Source organism: Solea solea, chromosome 7, assembly GCF_958295425.1.
Source record: "Solea solea chromosome 7, fSolSol10.1, whole genome shotgun sequence".
Classification (NCBI taxonomy): Eukaryota; Metazoa; Chordata; class Actinopteri; order Pleuronectiformes; family Soleidae; genus Solea; species Solea solea.
In genome coordinates this window covers 19,582,772-19,605,792 of record NC_081140.1, presented here as the reverse complement: position 1 = coordinate 19,605,792, position 23,021 = coordinate 19,582,772, and the positions used below count along the sequence as shown (strand labels likewise).

The 23,021-nt window shown below is 41.3% G+C and overlaps 1 protein-coding gene across 2 annotated transcripts in view; it reads left to right on the top strand.

Moving 5' to 3' along the window:
- Window positions 1-21,865, top strand: part of timm50 (translocase of inner mitochondrial membrane 50 homolog (S. cerevisiae)) — a 28,331-nt gene extending 6,466 nt beyond the window's left edge. For both annotated transcript variants that reach the window (XM_058634196.1, XM_058634197.1), the window contains 8 exons: window positions 4,126-4,147; window positions 11,240-11,298; window positions 12,525-12,644; window positions 14,794-14,898; window positions 15,152-15,250; window positions 18,970-19,126; window positions 20,121-20,227; window positions 20,310-21,865. In XM_058634196.1, coding sequence (XP_058490179.1) covers window positions 4,126-4,147; window positions 11,240-11,298; window positions 12,525-12,644; window positions 14,794-14,898; window positions 15,152-15,250; window positions 18,970-19,126; window positions 20,121-20,227; window positions 20,310-20,408 — 768 coding nt within the window. In that variant the 3' untranslated portion in view covers window positions 20,409-21,865. The remainder of the gene's footprint in view (window positions 1-4,125; window positions 4,148-11,239; window positions 11,299-12,524; window positions 12,645-14,793; window positions 14,899-15,151; window positions 15,251-18,969; window positions 19,127-20,120; window positions 20,228-20,309) is intronic.
- The last annotated feature ends 1,156 nt before the right edge of the window (window positions 21,866-23,021 follow it).

Below are 23,021 nucleotides of genomic sequence, written 5' to 3'. Positions count from 1 at the left end.
CAAGAGAGGTGGTATTATAACATAGTTTTCTCAAAGTAGCGTATTGGTTGTGCACAAGGGGGCCATTTTGATTTTTTTTATATATATATATATATATATAAATCTGTTACTTTGTGAATTAAGTGTTTGACATTCATTGTTTGAAATGACCCTAATGGTACAAACAAGATGTTGTAATGCCAAGCCACACATTTTAAAGAGTGTTTTTCATTTTCTAAAATACCAGGTTAGTGTGGATGGCAGGCATATGCAGAGCAGAAATGATGTGTTTTTAAATGGAAGAAATTGAGTATGGATGTAGCCCGGCTGTTGGAGGTGTTGCTCTGGGAAGACGAAGCTTCAAAGGGGCACACTTCTCTCACATTAGGGTTCCTTTTGTTAGAACTAAAGAGCCAAATGACCCAGAGGAGCTTCCTGCTCCATGACTTTGAAGCTGTTACTGTGGGAAAGTCAAGTCGTCAAGAGTCTAATCCTGTTTACTGCCTTAATGCAAACTCCTGTAGAAATAAGGCATACGAATCAAGGAGCCTTTTAAGTTCTTATAAAACATAAACATCTGTGATTTGGTGACTATTTTTTGTTTCCATCTCATTTGTCTCATTTTACTGCTACAGGAAGATAATGATTCGCAAGTCTTTTGGTGTCCAATCTCTTGTGACTTGAGAGATTCATGTTTGCATTTAATTTTCATTCCTCCATCTTTTATGAAACTACCTATGATGCATGATGAGGTGAAGCTGTGTGAGTGATGGTGTCTGTCGTCTCCGTTCAAGTCATGTCCTCACAGCTGGGTGGGTTGAGGGAGGGATTCCTTCCTTCAAAGTGCACACTTATCTCACTTGGACATCCTGTCAGGAGTGTTCAGCCTCAGTGGGACGAGGGTGATTGTGCCTTGTGCCTCTCATTTACTTTGGTGTGGCACACTTATCGCACCTCCTCGTCTCAGAATGCGTTCTGTTTGATGACAATTGCTAAGCAATGGTGTTTGTGTGTTGATACAGTCTTTTTTGACTGAGGACTCAAGTGAATGTTAGACTTCATCCTCCCATCCATCATTGCTGTTTTAGTTAATCTAAGACATGTCTTTTCTTATGTCACATTATTTAGATTAACTTTTAGTTTGAAGAATTTCTACCATTTCAAATCTGAATTATTCTTGTCAATATATTGATGTTAAAAATGGTATGATGGTGGCATCACGAGACAAAATTTTATCTCCATATCACTGTCACTATTTTGCGTTTCTGCATCTACAGACTAGTGTGTGTGATGGGTCCATGTTCTGCTTGTGTTTCTATTCATATTAAAACAAGGGTCTGCTTCAGTCTGGCATTTCATGTATGTGTAAGTCATTCTCTTCCGTTTTAGTATATTGTCTTACTTGGAACATGCACAATCAACCCCTGTGTGGTCATGGGGTGGTTAAACATGTCTGTTTGTGATATGTCGCCGTCCTTCCTCGTCCAATACAATAACTGATAAGCCAGGACAAATATTAATATTTTAATTAACAAATTAAGCGATCATGCCAGTTTCACTTAACGGACCAATGCTAATTTGAGCGCAAGTTACCTTGTCGAAGAAGAGGGAGTTTACAGTAGGCCAATGGTGGAGAACGCTATGTTTAGAGATGCCCCATCCATGTTCAATACATAGACTTTATGCACTTTATTCTCTATGTTGTGAGTAAATTGTGAAATCCTGCACTTTTAACTTTTCACGGACGTTTTGTTTTCTTCAGGTATAAAGATATTGTCATGTATCGCTATATGATTGTCACAGAATTGTGGTATTGTGGACCATGTATTGCGTATCGTATTATGAGGTTTCCTGTGATTCCCACCCCTAGTGTGGTCCATGATGGGCCACATTTATGCATGTGCTGTGGTTGCTAACATTTACACCACATTGGCCCTCAGCAGACTTCCAAGCACTGGAACTAGAAAATGGTCCTAAGAGTATGTTTATGAATATGGATAACACCAAACAAAAAAATTCAAGTTGAAGTAAACTGGTAATAGAAATAATCTTGTTTTCAGAGATTGTAACACTTCAGCCTCATGACTGAATAATGTCTATGTTGTGTTATTTATTTGCAGACTCCTTTATCTCTGCCATAAGAAACCTTTGTCAGTTTATGGACAGTATTCTCAGTGTCTGGTTATTTCCTGCCTCTGAAGTCAGTGTGGGAACCACTTCCCCTCCTGCTCTCAGGCTGCATCCACACTGAGGTGTCGATGAGGTTTAATGGCCACTTTAACACCTCGACTCGCAGTAATCCACACACACACACACACACAACAAGGAGCAGCAGCTGAGCTCTGCCTGTGACTTCACTTCACCCTATCATGTTAGCATCTGGTCTCCTCAGGCCTCTTTTCTTGGCTCTGCTTGTGTCATCCTCGTGAATGTGATCATTCTTTCTGTAACCTATTAGTCTTCAGTTGGTATGTTGTTGTTGTTGTTGTTTACATTAAAAATAATAAAAAGAATCCTTGTGTTAGCTGGCATGGGCACCACAGTTCTCATTAGAGGTGGATAATCACCTTTTTTTTTTTATTGACATTGGTTCATTTTTATTTATTAATCAGCCAATTATTACACATTATGCATTTTTGTTTGTAGAAACTTGATAAATATTACCTGGTCACTAAAACAAGAAAAAATCATTCAAAATTTTAGTTTGATGATGACCTGTTTCATGTACAATATGCAAAAATGTACATTATTTTTAATGAAAGCACTGTATGTAATTATAAATAAATACTCTATATAAAACAGTGGTGCCAACAAAATGTGGAATGGAGAGACGGAACATTAGTGTTGTTCAATTCCTGGTTACTGAAGTTGAGCAATTTTTTGCACAGTTATATTTTATCAAATGAAAGAAAACATCTGCTCAATATAAGGTCAAATATTTGCTCCATTTATTTGCCCTGATTTCAAAATAAGAATAAGACACAGATAAGTGCTGCAAATGGCCACCAGGTGGAGTCCTTCACCAGAGTTCTCAGCTGTCTCAGGGTCCAGACATGTTTCTTTTTCTCCATCATTTTCACCTCTTTCTTTAGTTCTCCTACTTTCTTCTCTTCTTGTTTCTGTGCTTCCACTCTTCCTCCACCATGTCTTTCTTTTTCCTCATCCTAATCAGTTTATTCACCTCGGCTTCTTTCTAGCTCTCTTGTCATATCTGATCGTGCACATGACTGTTGTTCACCTGGGATTTGCTTTGATTGCTGTCTACCTTTTTTTTTTTTGTTTATGGTGCAAAGCCACATCAAGAAACTTTCTTCTATTTGTAGATTTTCCTCCAGAGGTCAACAGGACTGTGGATTCTGTGAATTGAGACAATCCAAGTTATCAAATTGATTGGTTGTGCTTATTTCATCATTGTACAGACAACCGATTGTTTCATTTTTTTCCCCCCCCAGATAACTTTTATTTATGGATTCCTATCAAAACAGGAGCATGTCTTCGAAACCAATTAACCAATTAAGTCTACAGACGAAGACTAAGGGGCAGAGAGAAGTCATTGAGAACAGAGAGCAGGCTTTTGTCATGTCTTTCTATGTTTAGCTGGTAGTTACTGTCTATATTACGGCTACTGTTATTCTGCTGCTACTAGCTGTAGGGCTGCAACTTACAATTATTTTCATCATCGATTCATCTGTTGATTATTTTCTTGTTTGGTCCATAAAATTACAGAGGATGTTGAAAAATGTTCTCAAATGTCTTATGTCCACAAACCAAAATTATTGCGTTTTAATGATTTCACATTCAACAAGTTCAAACATCAGAGAGCTTGTTAAAAAACATTCAAACACATTAATCGATGATCATAATAGTCTACGATTAATTGAGTATTTGAGGAATCATTGCAGCCCTAATTGGCTGCTTTAACTGCCACAGCTTCACTGAGTAAACAATCTAATCTGACATCTGTTTTTCTGTTCCTCCATAAATTTAAATTTGGTGTCCTTTTGTTGTTGTCACCACAAACATACTAAGTCCCCCACTCATCACATCTGGGATGTTTACTGTCAACACACACTGCTGTGATTGATAAATAATCAGCTATTGTTACAATGAATTTAATCTTTTTTTTCCCCTCCCTGTCTCTGACAGATTCCAGATGAGTTCGACAGAGGTGAGTGTGAACACACTTAAACACCAAGTGTGTGTGTGTGTGTCTGTGTTTTTATTGGAGGGGGCGGGGTCTTCAGATGTGGTGATACAGCATTGTTTAGTGTCTGAGCGAACATTCATGGAAACGACATGAACATCATTTTTGGCACCAGCAGGGTGGGCATTAGATGCAACTTAGACAAAAGCTCATTTTCACTGTACATTTTTGCTGAGAGATGCGCGCAGGTCATGTTAACAGACGAACGGTCCATTCCCAAAAAGCGGGAAGCTCACTCGCATAATGTGACGCACCTCAGACCTGTGTCTTCTAGGAGCAGTGTAGACACACAAAGTGTGAAACAGGCCTTATTTGTGTCTACTGCAGTGGTGTTAAAAAGGAAATTAATTGGTTAAAGAGGATTTATGAATAACACATTCAAACATAGTTGCCAATCATTAATAATCAATGTATGGACTGCCTTATGTATGTGGGTGTTCTCACAACTATAGAAAGATGAGTGTGTGTTTTATGTTCACCCCGCAGACTCCTCCGCCACCTTTTAGTGAACATGTGTGTTTTTATTGACACGCTGGAAGTGGTGTGTGTGTGTGTCAGTGTTTGTTTGAATGATGGATCACTTAATACGGGCTTCAGTGGCAGTGCCAACTGCTCTGTCTGCTCTCATATGCCCCCAACCCATCATTCATCCATTCATCATCCCCCATCACACACACACACGCCCTTCACCAACTGCCTGTCTCATTTCCCCAAAGTACATGGATGCATTTAAAGGGACAGTTCAGGTTTTTTCTGAAGTGTGTTTGTATGAAGCACTGACACATAGGTAGAGTTGATGGTGATATGTTGTGCACCCCCAGCACCGAGATCTCAGCAGGTACACCCACGTAACCCTTTTTTCATGGAGGTGGTTTCATGGCCAGTTGGTGCGAGTGCCTTACCTGGAATCAGTTCTTTGCTCTTCAATCGCCAAAGGACAGGCTCCTTATAAAAAAAAAAACAACTGCTATATTGTGGCACTTGCTAGCTGGACTAGAAGTAAGAGTCACTTTCATTGAGGCCTGGTTGCAAGGTTATCTTTGCCAATAAGACATCAAGTAATACTAACCAATCAGGACTGGGGTTGGTCGTCATTGATGTTAAGATGCATAGACATCTGATCTGTAAAGAACCTGAACATAACCACAACATCTATGATAAAGGATAAAGCCAGATATTGAACTGTTGCAGTGACTTAAAAAAAAACACATTGATCCGCTGCAATTAGCCTTTAGTCGAGCTTTGATCTCCTGCTGCCAATAATCATCAATACTCTCTCCCTGAGGGCTAGTCTGGCTGTGTCCCCCCTCCTGAGCCCATTCCTCCATCCCCGTCACTCATTCCATCATAAAACCCTCTCCACTGTGTCCTCATCTGGGTCTTTAACATTATTGCCACCCCCCCGTTTCTAGTCTCTGTCCATCTGTCTTCGTTCTCACACTGAAAGAAGTCCACAACTTGTAAGGCCAATGTGGTGTTTTTCTGTTCAAAGCTAAAAAGGAATGGAAGTCTGGTCAGGACCAGAGAATTGAGCTGAAGGTTGGATGTGTGGAGGGGCTGATAGTCTCACAGGTGGAAGATTGATTGAAGGATTGAACACTCAGCCAGAAGGAGGGAGGTTTGAGCAGGAAGGACTGGGCCTTGGGGACACACTGGTATTGATGAGGGTATTATTGGTATCAGCATGTGATCAGAATTCGTTTAAGCAGAGAGATCTATCACGATGGATCAATCACAGCTGTTGCTCACAGAGAGCATCCACACTAACACACTTTCATTTTCAAATTATTTATCTCCATATTGGAAATAATCTCTGTCCACTCTCGGGATACAGTGATGGTAGAGTTTGATGGAATGATTGTCTGAGGAAAACCATGGTTTTGTGATTACAACGCATTACTATTTTATACAATAAAATCACATGGCCATCTGTAATTAAAAGCTTTATTACCTTTCGTGTAGTGGCATTCATATAATGTATTGGGTACAGTATGTGGAAGCGATTTAACCTCCTGTCTTAATTTGGAACACATGTTTCGGCTGCGATAACTGAGCTTGTTGCTAATTAGGTCAGTGGATCCTCGCATGATGTCATTGTATGATAATTACATTATCACATATTGATTTAACTCAAAGGTGATAAATGGTATTCTGATCATTTAGAGCTTCACGTTTCCCATCAGTCCCCCTCAGAGTAATGAGGGCCAATCATGACCTTAGGGACCTCGCGGAGACCACAGTGAGTGTGGCCAAGTCATCCCTGATGAGCTTAGGGACCAAGGTAGAAGTTCATGGTCCCACAGGGAGGAGAGGTGGATAAGTTCTACATCTTCATATTCTTTAACCCACCCACCCCCTACTTCCCATTTAACATCTTGCTGCCCTATCTTCCTTTTCCATCTTCATCTTTTCTTGTTTCCTCCTCCTCTGCCTCTCTGATACTCTCCTCCTGTATCCCATCTTTGCTTCAGCCATCCCCTTCCTCCCCTTCCTCCCCTTCCTCCTCTGGGAGCAGCAGAAGGTGAGTGGACAGACTAATAACTGAATGGATGTATAAATGGGTCTAGAGGGACATGTATGGCTACAGACTCGTGTTAGTTTGCCAAGCGGCGGCATTCATGTGCGTGATGCAGAGGAGCGATGAATACCATGGCAACCAGGAAATGTGATACCCTGTACACACGCAGACTTACACATGTGTAGTATTCTAATCTTAGAGCTAACTACGTTCAAAGTAAAGTGCGAGCAACAGCGTGGATGAAGTGACATTGGAATGTTGGATTGACATTGACCACATGCTCCCCACAAAACTTCTGTTGTAGTTGAAATATTGGAACTGTGAATTTAAGCAATTGATGTAAAAGTTGTGGTATTGACGGCGTGGTGTTGGCGCAATTTGTTGTAACTGAAATGAAATGTGCATTTACTTGTTTCTTTGCGTTGAGTTTTATATGTTGTTACACAAACAATTTGTTCAGTGTGAGCATACATCAGTGTCCTACTTTACTCTATGTTCACTTTATTGTAATAAATATTATTTAGTTGTATTTAATTTACCTGAAACACAGCAGTTACCTCAAACACAGCAGTGAGGCTGCTTGCCTTTGCTGCTCTAACACACACACACACAGTAACACTAAAGAGGCGGGGCCACGCTGCCTTTTGTTACCCACAGAGCAAACAAATGATTGACGGGGGAGCTAGGGAGGAGGTGTTGTTGTGCAGCAGATGCTGAGCCTAACCACAGCTTTTGTTTAGGATGGAGGCCCCAACATCCATTAATCCATTTGTGTCTTCATCCCCCCTTTCTTTGATTTCATCATCATTTCCTTACTTTTTCTTCTTCCTCCTCATCTTTTTCTCCTGCTTCTGCTGCTTTCTATTGCGTCATTCCTCCCTTTGCTTTCTTTTCTTGTCCTGCCTCCCAAACTCATGCCCTTTCTACCTTTCCTTCTCTCTTGTTGCTTCCTTCCCTTGGTTGAAGTGTGGTTGTAAGAGGCACTTGGACTCACCATGGACTGGCACTTTCACACCAGAGCTTTAAATTAAATTAGCCCTTTATCAGGTGAGATTCCATATCTGCGTTTAACCCATCCTCTACTAGAAACCTTTGTAGAATTAGGAGCAGTGGGCAGCCACTGACCAGCAACTGGGGATCAATGGGGGCGTGTTTGGTACCTTGCTCAGGGGCCCTTTTTTGACCTGGTGGGGACTTGAACCACAACACTCTGGTTACAAACCAAGTTCCTTTTGTAAGTTTTGTTTCCTCAGATGGTCTGCTTCGTTTCAATCAAAGTGAACCAAACCAAATGAAGGTGTGTCATCTTTCAGCATTCTACGCCCAATCGAACCATGTCCCCCGTACTGTCCTGGTGTGAATACACCCTTAGTTTGTCAGCACAGCACCTCTTACACCATCTCGTGTCTCAACACAGGAGGTTTTCTATTCTGATGAACTCAAGAATTAACACAAGCAGAGATGAGATGGCGTAGGCTGCCCTTTCACTTTTGGCCTTGCCTAACACTTGCTCACCCTGATTCTCTCGCTCTGTTTTGTTGCACCACTCATAGTTTCTCGTTCATTAGCACAGAATGCATGAAAGGTGTAAGTGATTTTACCCCAGCACTTGTACCTGTGGTGTACTGCAGTTTCAAATGAACGTTATTATATTTTCACTTATTTAATGACAATGCTATGTGCTAAATGGTAATGGTAAGCCTTCAAGCACTAAACCTCATGTTTTCTGTTGATGATGCGTGCTTTCTGCTGCTGGACTTCACTGAAGCGGTGGGAAACGTATTGATTTTATTAATGCTGTTAATTGGGAACACTCATAGTTTCCATGTTTACAGCAGCAGCAAGCAGCTGTGTGCACCAAATGAGCTCTAGCATGTTTGTCTTTGGTGTCGGCATCACCCGTGCCAGGTCCCAGGCAGGAGCAAAGATGTTTGGCCCACATCAGCCCACCCAGGCCAGCCCGGGGGAAAACACAAACAGCAGTGTTCTGACAGCTCGACAGAGTGAGGCCTCCCTCACAAAGAGCTGACATTGACTATGAAAGGAAGACCGTTAGTCAAGGAGAGGAGATGAAAGGAAAGAAACAAGAGAGGAGAAGAAAGAAGAGGAGGTGGCCTCTCCTTCACTCCCACAAAAATTCATCAGGATGAAAAACATGCAGGCAGTAATATGTGACAAACAGGAATTTCCGTTATTTCACGTCCAAACAAAAACACGTTGACTCGTTCTGCTTTTTGACTGCACAAACAAAGCAGCTGTAATTGGGAGTGATTGGATGGCACCAGAGCGGAAATAAAGGGAATTAGCGCAATTCTTCTCTAGGAAACATAATTGTTGGTGACAATCCGTCATGAAGGTGTTGTCATATTTTGCTGTGTTCATTAGAAGGCCAGCAGGTGGCACTATTTTAAAAAGTCAGGATCAAGATAATTGAACAATTTTCAGATTTTAAAGTCTGGCATTTTAATGTGGACAGAGAATGCAGCAGGAGATTGTGTGCACTTACAACAGCAGGCGAATGTCCAATACTTCGAGGCAGGAGCCACCCACTCTCTGAATTATACGAAGCTTTTCTTTTTGTACTTTCGGTACTTTAACCGGTTATTTGAGTAGGGAGCTGGCATCAGACTTTCTGGGGAATTTCCAGAATTAACTAAATTAAGGTAGCGTGTCGGGACTTTTTTTTTTTTTTGCATAATACATTAAATAGTAATTTTTGTGTTCTGAAATAGCTTTTGGACTAATTCATAATCAGACCAGTTACAGTTAAGTTTTTTTAAAGGAAAAAAAAGGGTGTCATCAGTCTCAAATAATTAACAACGCCCACACTTTGGGAAGGTCAAAAAATATAAAAATTATTTAATTTACTAAGGTCATGGAAACTTGTATTCTTTGTTCTATACATTATAAATGAATTTATTATGACGTCTTGGTTAATTACGCCAATGCCACCCTTCCTCCACAACCATCCTGGAGTGGCTCAGTGGTTAAGACCCTACCCTGTGTGCGAAATACGTCATGGTCGCAAGTTCGATTCCACCCCTGGCTGATTGTACTCAATTCCATTGTAAGTCGCTTTGGATAAAAGCGTCTGCTAAATGACATGACATCCTTCTCTAATGACATGGTGAAATAGAGTAATAAAGCCTCAAGAGCATGTGAGTTACAGTGAAATTTAGAGCAACTTATGGTCGTTGTGAACGTCCTTATAAAAGTTCTGTAAACCTGTGCGGGGGCCACGTTCTAGTATCTTCTGTCATGGTTTGAGACAACTTGCATTAATGTTTCTTCTGCTGACTTTAGCGCTGGCCTTCCTAAGCCGCCTTTGGGAAATTGTGTCGTCAGTCTCTTGACTAAATGGTAGGAGATGGAAAAAGGAATTTGCTCTTGCTTTCCAGGAATTTAATTTTTGTGTTGGAGTGGTGTTTGTCCAGCAAACCCAGGGCTCTGGGTAAAAAACTAAAAAACATTGTCCTCAGTGTTTCCCACAGAAACAATTATTTCTATAGCTACACTGAGGTGTATATGCAGATCCATGCAGTTCACTTTCACATGCATACTCTGGAAATGTGGACACACATGAACACGGTGTATGTGTATTTATCACATGTCCTTAAATCAAATCTGTTAATTTACAGTTTCATGGATCCTCTTTAAATTCATCCTTAATTTTTTTCGTCACCATCCGCTTCTGAAAACATGCACAGACTGTACATACACACACTCTCACACGTGTGAAAGTGACCCCCTCAGCGTGTCATAACAGCAGGATTGTGGCAGATGGCTTCTGTTTCCTGCTTCAGCACGCTGCTATGAACTCTGGGGGATTGAGTCCCTGGGGACCAGAGCAATGCTAGCCTGGCGTCAGCGTGTGTGAGAGATAGAGGCATGTGCCCGGCGTGTGTGCATCTGTGTGTGTGTTTCTTGCTATTGTGCTTGCGTTTGCAGTAATGAGCCCACGGCCCCATGGGAAACTAAGTCTTTATTATTAGTCATCAGCTGGAGGATCGTCATTAGCAGAGCTCTACTCATAATTGCCTTATCAGTGTTGTCATCAGCAGGTCACATTCCAGCCTCATCGATCCGTTCTGGTCGCAACACTGATAATAGCTGATCAGCTGAGACTGTGGCTCTTCATCCTACCTAATCACATCTCACCTGGCATCAGTGAATGGCCATGAAATGCTTGTAAAAACTGGCATTGTCATCTTCAGATGATGGGGCTGGCAGGTGTGTGTTCCTGTGGGAGTTGTATTCTTTAAGGCTTATTAGAACCACAACTCTGCTTCACACTTGTTTTAAACGTAGTTGCTTATTTAATCTTTTTTCACATTCCGTTAGTGTCTAGTCTCCTCTGTTAGCAGTTCATATCTTAAAAGAGTGTTGTGATACTCCACTGTCAGCTTAAATTGGTATTGGGGCTGAGCAATAATGAAATTAAGTAGCAATATTTTCTACAATATCAATATAACATATGTGTTGATTAAATTGAACATTTGCTCGACACTTGTTAGACTATCTTATTTTCTCTCTTTCAGAACCTCCAGTTGTCCAGCAGCTGAAAAGAACATACAAGTACTTTCAGGACTACAGACAGGTGAGTGAAAGTCAGATTAAAGAACCTAAAACCATCATTAGGCCAGGTTAAGACAAACCACTTGATAGTGTTAGTGGATGTTTTTGCACAAGACCTAAATGCAATGTTTTGGCCATTTGGTAGATTTCAGGCTACATCCATGCTTACTTAACAACTCCTGGAGTTTTAGAACCTTGAAAATGGAGAAGTGTGGAAATGCTGCCAGCTCTTGATTAATATAACAAACGTAGTTAACTGCATTTGCTTCCTCATAGGTTCTCATATGATCTGAGTGTATGATATATAACAGTTTCTATAACAGTTTTGGTTTCACCTTTTTGTCATTGTTTCGTGTGTGTAAGATTTTCTGAAACTAAACAAACTTGGAAAGCCACATGATGGAATAGTTTCTAGTCATGTTGCCTCCCAGCAAGAAGGTCCGGGTTTGCTACTGAGGACCTTTCTGTGTGGAGTTTGCATGTTCTCTCCGGGTACTCTGGTTTCCTCCTACAGTCCAAAAATATTCAGGGGTTAGGTCAGCTGGGATTGGTGGAATAAAGCGGTAGATGGTGAATAAATGAAACGAGTAAACAAACTTGGGAGGAACAGGGAAAATCTGCCCTGAATTGGTTTGCACTGGCACACACATCCTCTGTGTAAGTGAAGGGTTATGTGATAAATGCTCTTGTATATTTTGGATCAGATGCAGGTTGTTGCAGATACTGGGCTGAAATGCTCGTCTGGATGCGGATCATATTCAGTTGAAAACATAAGTGTGGATGTAGCCCAAGACCATGTGGCATGGCGGTAAACCGGGGGAAACCCTGTGGCTTTGGTCTGACTGACTTACCAGATTTAAATGAGACATGACTGTAGAAACTAGTCACATTACATCACGACTCACACACGAGAGAAGGGGCTATATACAAAGTGGGATTCAGGTCATCCTTGTGGCTTTTCCTCAGTTGTGAGTATAGACTTCTCTGGTGTGGTTTCCGTATCTGAGATATAGGTCTCTGTTAAAATTGGCCTATCCTTTCTTCTTAGACAACTAATGAGCTAATTTAATCTTTGGTTTAGCTATTAGCTGTTAAAAGAGCTGTTTAGTAAAAGAAGAAGGCAGGATTTTCCCTTGAGAAGCCAGAGATTCCACTATTTTGTCTGACTTGCCAACTTCCTTCTCTACCTCTGAAACATGTTTTGAAATATGTGAACTGTTGATAAGCCTGTGTGTGTTTTAATTCCAGATGATCATTGAGCCAACGAGCCCGAAACTGCTGCCCGACCCGCTGAAAGAGCCGTATTACCAACCTCCTTACACTCTGGTGCTAGAGCTCACCGACGTCCTGCTGCACCCGGAGTGGTCGGTACGTGACGTCACACTCCTCTATGGCCTTGTTTATGCCTGATGTTAAAGGGATTTTATTTGTAGCCATGGTTGTATGAGGTAGCATAGAACTAGCCTGACACTAAGTGGCTCCCAGTGGCAGACCAGATTTTCGCCACTTAACAAAAGGCTCACGTTATAAAATATGTGTCAGCTTTAAGTCTATGATATCTTAATATGATCACCATTTAGACAGCCTCTTCCAATAGTCATTTTGATCATTTTACCAACTGCTCACTCCCCAACACACACATCCAGAGAGAAAAATCAGGATTTTACTCTCTGGAGAAAGAGAGAAAAATCAGGAATTTTAAGATGTTGGGACACAGGAGCTTTTAGTCTTCTACTGGATTATTTGTGTCCATAATGAAAAGCTCAACAAAATATTTTAAATATAGTAAGTCACTAGGGTTGGGTGATATAGACAGGGAGAGAACAGCTCGAAGAGTATTATTTTTTTAACGCAACATAAACAATATCAGTATTGTCGCATTCTGTATGAAAATATATTGATATATCTTACTAACTTGACAGCCCTAGAAGTCAAAAAACAATACATTTGAATTTAGTGATGGGGGTAGCAGTGGATTAACAACTCCTGTGTGCGAGTGAGCGGTTTAGAGAGTAACACTAACCTCAGCTATCTGTCGGAAAAGGTTGTTGCCTTTTATTACATTGCGAAAGGTTGTTGTTTTCAGTGAGAGCGTGTCTGCCTGGTGCTCAATGAAGGTTCTGCACAGTGCAATCAGCCCTGACTATATGTCAACACCTCACAAACTTGATTACACAATACTAACTTTTATAGGAGTAAAAACAGGTACCAGTTACAGACGTGGGAGGAGCAGAGGTGAATTTGGGGGTTTGTGTTTTTATGGGACAGGTGGAAGATATGGCGCGTGTGTTGGAGGTGTGTCCCAACACCTGTCGACTTGTTGACTGACTCCACTTTTTATACACACACACACACACACACACACACGCACACACACACACACACACAGTCAACTTACCTGACAGGTGTGCATCAGCTGTAACTCGACACCTGCTGCCTGTTACTGCAGACAAACAAAGAAGCATTGCACCACTTGAACTTTTCTTCTTGTGTTTCTCTCACACAAACGCACATTTTTATCGCTCCTTATCTGTGCCTTCCCACTCCCCCGTCATCAGGGGAAACAAACACACACACACACACACACACACACACACACACACACACATGCAAAGATCCAACAGCCCCTCAGGCTGCTGATGATGTTTGTGTTTAACTCAAGCAGCAGCAAACGGGATCCGACCTGAGTGGAAAAGGTCAAGACCCCTGAGTGTCTGACCATAACAAAACAGCGGCTGTTCAGCTGCTACAGTTACACAAAGACATGCAAATACGATGTTTTGTAGAACTGAGGTCATGGTCGTGAACATCGTCCTCCGTCTTCAGTGGAAGATTTTAGGGGGTCACTTTAACACATTCTACTGTTGCTGCTGCTGTTGTTATCATTACTGCTGCAGAGTGTCCACAAATTATACTGTGAATGTCAAGTTAATATACTGTCATTTTCTTTCGTTTTAGGGTGCTAAAGAGCATGTTGGTAATGAAGTTTGGGTGCTAGTAAAAATGCTAAGCTAAAGTCAATGAACTCTGTTGTCTTGAACAAAACCCTAATCGTATGAGCCCTTCATATTTACTTGAGGAGTGCGTCTTCTCTTATGAGCCAGCAGTGCAACTTCACCCTTAGACGTTGCTAAGTCCTACACACTTTTCTTTTTAAAGTGATAACTTTAGCTTGTGGCTGCTGTGTTGTTGTACCTCAGAGGAAATAGCCTGATTCTGTATATTTCAGTGGCTGTTAAATTGTTTTTCAATGTATTAGTGTTTTACAGTGTATCACATTGTGTTACAGTATATTGAAGACTATTACAGCTCCTTTGAACATTACTCACTTGATGGGGAAAAAAGACAAATTCACTTTTGGCAATGAAGAAATTGCCAACCACCATTTTTTTTTCAGCTTACCCTTGTTTAAAAGTGAAGTCTGCTAATTTTGGTGTAAGGAGGCCTGATACAGTAATTTAGACTATTTCTTTTTGACCTTCTGACTGGTTTTTGTTCTTTCTCTCCGTGTTTCCAGTTGTCGACAGGTTGGCGGTTTAAAAAACGCCCGGGCATTGACTACCTGTTCCAGCAGCTGGCGCCTCTTTACGAGATTGTCATCTTTACTGCAGAGACCGGCATGGTGAGAGAGACTCACTCATTCACTCACTCATTCAGCAGCCTGTAGATAACTGAGCTGTTTATCAGTAAATAAGTCATCAGAGGCTCCACTGTCATGCTGATGCGAACAGAGTCGTCAGTCACTTTCTGTGCGACGACTTGTCTACAGTCGTCTGAGGACCGTAAACAAACAGTCACACTGTTAACATGTTTCTTTTGTGTTTGCTGCTGATTCTTAGAGCTGCAACTTAAAAACGTATGTGTGTGTTTTTCAGACGGCATTCCCTCTGATTGACAGCATCGATCCTCAGGGTTTCGTCATGTATCGTCTCTTCAGAGATGCAACACGTTACATGGAGGGACATCATGTCAAGGTATTGTCAAGTCAACTATATTTCTAGAGCACATTTAAAAACAACCAAGGTTGAACAAAGTGCTTTTCAGAGTTAAAGGTACAGCAACATAAAAGGTATAAAACATAAAAGTAAAATAGTAACATAATACAATAGTAAAAATGTCAAATCTAGATAGAAGTATCTGGGTTGACTATTCTTACCCTGAAGTGAAGGCCAAAGAGAAGAGATGGGTGTTTAAAAGTGATTTAAAATGTTCAATGGTGGAGGCAAATTTAATTTCCATGGGTAACTTGTTCCTCAGGCAGCTACAGAAAAGGCCGGATCGCCCCAAGTTTTTAGTCGGGATTTTGGCAACGTCTAAAAGCAGCCTGTTATTAGACTGTTGTGTGTGTATGCTGTAGGTCAAATCAACGATCTGTATAGTGCCAAATCACAACTTAATATAATAAGGCCAAGACCTTGTTATAGAGAAACCCAACAACGAGCAACTTGTCTTGGAGACAAAGATGAGAGAATTATGTTAAAATGTAAAGAAAAAAATTATTATTCAAATTAATGTACATCCCTAGTCTGTATGCATGTGTCTCAAACTGTGGTACACAAGCTTCCTCTGGTGGGAAAATCAGGAATATTATATACTGTATATACCAGGGTTTGTGATGGGATTGGAGCTGAGGAATTTTGACAAGTGTGTGTGAAGAAAATGAAACAAATAATAATAATTTATAATAATAGTCACCTTATCTCTTGCTCCATCGCTAATTTCACTGTACCAGTATCTGAAGTATATGTGAGGATGAGGAGGATGATGAGAGAGTGAATTATCTTATTGGGAATAAATCTGCAAAGTTTATTGCTGATTTTGCTCTGTCTATTTACACCACTGTATTTTTTGATGGAAGAATTAATTAATTAAGTTTTCACTTTTCTGGACTCTTTGAAACACCAGAACACCATCACTGACTCTCACCCGTGCTACGTCACCCCCCGTGTCTACTCTCTGCCTTCTGCCACTGCCATTGATTTCTCCTTCTCACCACAATAGACCCCGCTCCCTCCCGTCTCCTCTGTCTCCCTCTCAGCTCTCATTAACCTTCTGCCTCCTCCTTTCTCCTCTTCCTCTTATCTCACCTCCCCTTCACCCGTTCTTCCTCCTCTCCCCTCTTACTTTGCTTCTTCCTTCTTGTTTCTCCTGGCTCCCTCCCTCCCTCCTCCCCCCCGTTTCCCTCCAACTGTCATCTCACTCTGTGTTTAATGGAACAGTCTGGAGGTAGTAAGGAGCTGGCCAGAAAGGAGACATCTCCATCACAGTGAATGCAACAGATGCTAAAAGAGAGTTTTTAATGCTCCATATGCTGTGGGAGAAATAGAAAAGCTGTTTATGTCTCAGAGAAAGTTTTTGAAAGTCCAGTGTGTAAAATGTCAGTCAAGTCTTTTTTTCATTTGACAGAAATTGAAGAAAAATTATTACCTGATTGTATGCAAATTTTACAAATGCTGCTTTTAAAAGTTGATCTATTCTTTACTAGGCAAAATCACAGGGGCATTTAAGCCCTGTATGTTATTTTTTAACCTGTGTGCACAAGCTAAAACAATGTTAAAAATGTGTAAAACAAAAAAAAAAAAAAAAAATCCTGGCATATCATGATTGATTGCCCAAAGAAAACAAGCCCAGGCCATGTTGTGTCATGGTTCTTGCATTTCGGCATCTTCCACTTCAGTCTCTTCTACCTCATCATTGACTGAACCGTGTTTGAACTCTACTCAAAGGATGGGTTAGAAAAAAGAAAAGAGTCGCATCATTTCAGGTCAATTCATAGTTTCCATGTCGGCGAGTCCACTTGGGTCCGCTTTGTTCTGTTTGTCCATGACTGAACATGTGACCATGCAGACTGTCCTTGTCCATTGCGCATGTGTCAGATAGGACGATAGATTGGAATGGAGGAGAAGGTGGTGTCCAGTACACATTATGTGGAACACCAGCCCAACATGAACTTGCATTTTAGTATGAGTGAAACTGCTGCGGGTGTGTGCACACCAGTGGATCACATCCACAACTTTCTTCAAGTAGTGATGAGGGGGACAAATGATCTTTTTCTCCACAACAGCTTATGCTGAAAGTAGAAGTTTTGGTGCATCCACCAATGCGTCATAACATCATGGCAAAACAAAGATGTGACCACTGGGCTAAAGATGACCTTTTACAGCAAACTGTGAGACCAGGTGTTAGTGGGAGGTCAATGTCAGCCTGATGTTGTAGTCTATAATGCTCTTTTATAATGACCATCTCAGACGGGGTGTCTCCTTCTCTCGTCCTACACTTTAATTGTAATGTTAAAACCAAGTTGACCAAATGTACAGTAAATGTTTTAAAAATTCTTGAACCAGAATATTTTTAGACCTAAATACCTGTCCCTTGCCTTAAAGCATGTAGTTTATAGAGATTAATTCAGACTACAAAGGACCTCCCATTCATTTTCAAGTTTCCTCTTGCTAGTTTACGACTTCCAGGCACAAGTGCAGTTTACCATATTTTACTGTTTGGGTTGAGCTCATTCTCCCATTTGTTTTATTCTCCTCTGTCTGATTGTAGCGGTGAAGTTAAGTTTAATAACCTTAAATCCACATAAGCCTCGGGCAGCAGCGACCCTTCACCACCCTCTTATAAACGTGACTAACAACCCGCCATTGTCTGTTGCCCTGCATCTGAAGTGGATCAGACGTCTTATTGTTTGTTGCCAGGAGAAAACAACACACAACAGATTAACTGTCTTCTTCAAACTTTATTGTCTTCTCTCCCTCCTGCTCTCTGTCCTGTATTTACTTTGGCTGCGATCTGATCACTGTCACTCTATAGTGTGCTTTCACATGTTGTTTTTCAGTGTTAATATTGTCTTTGATGTTATCCTCTGACAAAATACACAACTCCTGACGCTTTCAGCCAAGAATGAAACCTTATTTATGCAAGTGTTTTGGGTTTTGAATATTAGGAAATGAAATATTTGTTTATAAATAAGTAACATTTCCTCATAGGTCCATTTTTCTAAGATTTATTTGCACAAAGTAACTTTCTTGGCTAACAATAAGTTTGCTGTTAACAAGCTAGAGTTTGGTGTTGAATTATGTATTATAAAACATCAGATTGATCTATGACCTTGTGGACCAAACCATTTGAAGTGATGAACGGGGTGAATGTATTTAAATATCACTGTTGTATGAGTGTGTTTTACCCAAAATACGTGCGCGCCCATACACACACACAGAAGGAGGACAGATGCCTTTTATTCATTGGTGTGAGGAAGATGGACGAATGTGTCCACTGGGGTTTGCACGCACGTACACACACACACGCGCACACACACACACACACACACACACACACAGAGTTACTGGGGGCGGGGCACCAGATGAGCTCAGTGATAGAGACGACAAGCAGCGTCCCTCTCCATCTGTCCCTCACTTACAAACACACACACACACCGTAATGGTCACCAGCTGGACGAGCAGAGAAAGTGTTTGTGTGTGTTTTGTGGGTTTTAATCCAAGTGAATATTAAGGATCATTAAGATAATGAAGCTGCGTATTTGATTAGGCTTCAGAAAATGTCAAGGGTCATGCAGCATGTGTCGGGCAGAAGGAGAGCCAGAGAGTCTCAGACGTGCTCTAATTTTTACATTTGTTCTTGTTTTATGGATCATGATGTGCACTCGACATGGTTTTGGCCTCTTCTCTTTCAGGACGTTTCTTGTCTGAACCGTGACACCAGTAAGGTGATCGTGGTCGACTGTAAGCGGGAGGCGTTCAGCCTGCAGCCCTTCAATGGAATGGCCCTGAAGAAATGGGACGGGAACTCGGAGGACAGGACGCTCTACGACCTTGCCAACTTCCTCAAGGGTGAGATGCCGAGCGAGAACGTCCTCGTCTCCTTTTTGTAGTGCAAAGAAAAATCGTGATTATTACGACTTCATAGCATGACTAATTATATGACCGTGAGCCACCATATGGTCGTACATGATTTAATTACGGCAGGAAATGAAACTGCAGAGGAATCAGATGAGTAGAGGGAAATTTTCCACACTGAGAAATCCCTCTTTACTGTTTTACTGGTCGTCTTGGTCATGATAACCCTGCCCCCGTCCCCTGACGTAATCGGATCTTCCTTCCATATCAGCAAAGAGCTGATGCCCGTGTGAAACTGGTTTAGAGGCAGTTTTTTTGGTAATTGATAAGCAGAACTGGTTTCAGATAAGGCATCAGCACTGAACTGCCCTGGACCTGCTTCAGTGGAAAAGAGAGAATGGAGATCTTTAAACCAGTGGCTCTGGTCCATCCAAGTATATCGGGACCAGCAGTGTTTTTAAAGCTCAAACATATGTCTTTCCCTCTGCATCAAATTGAAGGTTGACCAATATCAGTTCTCACCAAAAACCTGGAAATATGATTTATTTCCAGGTCTGAATCAAACAAGTAATAATCTTCATGTAAACTTATGACGCTTTTCCACTGCACAGTTCCAGCACGGCCCGGCTCAACTGACTAGTTTGGTATGGTTTTCAGCAGTGCTGTCACTAAATGCACCAGACTGTTTTCAGGACTAAGTCTTTTTAACTGATCTACAGTTCCCGCTCATGACTCTTCCAGTGACAACATCACATATATATAATATCGGCTCAGCTCACTTGGAACCTCTCCAGAGCAGATACTGAAAAAAGTACCAGGTACTTTTACTAATGGGAAAGCAGAAACAAAACATGTCGAGCCATGCTGGAACTGTATAGTTGAAAAGCACCATTCTTTTGCTAAACATGCAAACAAAGGCTCATTGTTGACATCAAAGCTTTAATACAAGTCTCTAAAATGTTCCTCCTGTCTTGTCTCTGCACTTCAGCCATCGCTCTGGGCGGTGTTGATGACGTTCGGTTGGTGCTGGAGAACTACGCTCTTGAGGACGACCCCATCGAGGCCTTCAAACGCAGACAGGCTCAGCTAGCACAGGTAGGTAATCAAACGCACCCCCGGACCACGTCTCCTGCCTCTATGTTGACAATGAAGATGTGATCGGTCTGTGTCTTGACAGGAGGAGGAGCAGCGATTGTCTGAGTCCTCCCTGCAGAAGAAACAGGGACTTTCATTCGGTTCCATCGCCTCACGGTTCTGGCGCTCCAAACAGCAGTGAGCCCCGCCCCCCCCCTCACACTCCCACCTATCACAGCCCAGCTCTCCGCCACTGTCCAGGGGAGGGAGAGGCCGGAGGAGAGGGGGGCGTGGTGGGCCTGCGGACTGTAGCTGGAGCCGTCTACACCGTCGCAAGCAACTAGTCATGTCAGAGTGGGCGGGGCCTGCAGTGCTGGAGCGGAGCGAGGGCGTTGGCCGTCATGTCCACCAATAAGAGAGGCAGACTTTTTTTTTTTATTTATTTCTAATTTTCCTATTTCTCTGAGGCGGGCGTCGGTGGCCCCTCCCATGGTCACACTGGTATCTGCTACTGTTTGGTGGTCAGATGGAAAACTCTGAAGGCAGATCTTAGACCAGCAGTATGGCGGTCACACCGGCTGTGATCAGCGGCGCCGCTCACAGGATCTGACCCGAGATCAGCTACACTCTGTCCCATGCCACGCCTCCAGAACATATATTTAATTTCTCTTCCACTTTGTGTTGCTGCTGCAGAGGAATGTTTCTAAAAAAAAAATAAAAAAAGAATAAACTCTACATAGTATAAGATTCATTCAGTGTGTTCAAACGCCCACAACGTGTCGGGACGGCTGGTGGTGGCAGCGTGAACGTGTCGGGGCTCGTTTGACATGGACATTTACAACTGAACAGTGGCTGAGCCCATGTGGGACAAGAATGAAGTAAACATTCAGGTAATCGGATACGGTGTGGTGGTGGTCTAAATTTTAAAGATCTGACACACTTTTGTGGCTCTGAACATCATTGGTTCCTGCTGAAAATGTAAATCTGTCAAAAGTGGGAAGAGAATAAAGAACCAGAAGGAGTTTGAAAAAAAAAAAAAAAAACTCTTTCTGTTCTTCCACACTGAGTTTCGGCTATTTATCCACACGGACCCAGCGTTTTCAGAGCCCTGAATCACTATTTTTGAAAGAAAATCTCAAAATGCCAGCCTTGCGGTTTCATTACAACGTAATCCTGCAGTTTTCAAATTAAAATTCCCAGTTTGCATTTATCTGTGCCAAAACACAGCCTCACATTTTTCTAGATAAAAGTCTCAGTTTTTGTTTGTCCCTGTGGGAGCACAAGTCTGGATTTTTTCTAAATAAAATGGGACCAGCACCATTTCCTGTCAACTGTTTTAGAGGCTGCAAAACTCTGGAGTCGTGTGGACGACGAGCATCGTGGTTTGTTTAAAAATGAGCGTGTAAGTGTGGAGTGGGCTCACTAAATGTTTACCATTTGATAATAATAATAATAGCCTGAGTGTGATGTCGCTGGTCTTGTCGTCTTTGCTGTTGTCTCTGTCTCTCTGTTGCTCAGAGCCGTCCAGCATCCAAATGGACAGATGTGACTGTGAGGACGTTCTGAGCACAGAAACCCATGGGCTCAGCTGCTGTTCTGTTCTGGCGTTGATGTGAACTTGCCATCGACATACTCAATAAAGAAATAAAGAAAAACTCAGTCTTTGTTCTCTGGTGTACACTCCTTCAATCAGAATTTAAAAAAAAAATTTATAATACAAATACTCAGCTGATGTAATGTGATAAAATAATAAAATCACCTTAAAGGGCTGTTTCAGTGGAAAATAAACTTAAGATCCTTGTGATGCTGCTGTGTTTGTTTCACATTTTCATATTCTTATTTTTTATTGAAGAGCGTTTACTCATCACATATATTATATTATAACATTATATAATGTTATAATTTACAGGAACTCTGTGAAGAGCAGCGTGGGGCTTTTATATTCTTAGTCGACTAATAGTCCATATTATTTTTTTCAATCCCAACTTCTGTTTTGGGAATGAGACGTGTATCTCAGAGCAGCTGTTTGATGATCACGTGACACATTTATCTCTGAAAAGGAGTGGGGAAAAAAAGGTATCCATTTATATGTGACACAAACCTCACATTCCTTTCAGAAAAGGCTGTACGTAATAAAAACAAGATATTTTAGAGTTAAGCTCATGGATTTGATTAGTTGAGTCTTTTGTTAAGTGGGTAAATTCAGTTTTTCCTGACTGTAAGAAACCTGAACTGTCCCTTTCATGTTAAGTTGACATACTGTGAGTATAGACCAAATGTAAAGCTGTTTGTTTTGCTTTTTCTCCAGACTCCACGAAACGAATGGTGAGGTCTGAAAATAACGATTATTTTCATCATCAATTAAGGGGCTGTTTCACCCTTTTTGTCCATTTTTATTATTTTATATTAATTATTATATTGTTATTTCAACTTAAAACTTGACAGAACCTTGACAATAAAGATCAGTGTAGGGCTTTCTTTGCAGGAAGTTGACTTTATTCAGGATATTCAATCCCGACTTCCTCTGAATGACACTTGTATCTCAGATATAACACATTTATCTCTAAAGAAAAGAAAAGAAGTAAAGAAAATTTAATCTGTTAATTATTTTCTGTATTTTCTGGTCCATTAAATGGACAAAAAGAAAAATCCTGATCGTTGTTTCCCAGATGTTCTCAATTGTCTCATTTTTCTCCAAAAATACAACATTTTTAACGACTTCTCTGTTCTTTGGAGCAAAGCAACCAGAAAACCTTCACAAAATGAAGACACTGAAAGATCACAGAAGTCAAAGTGAGTGACTGACAATCACACA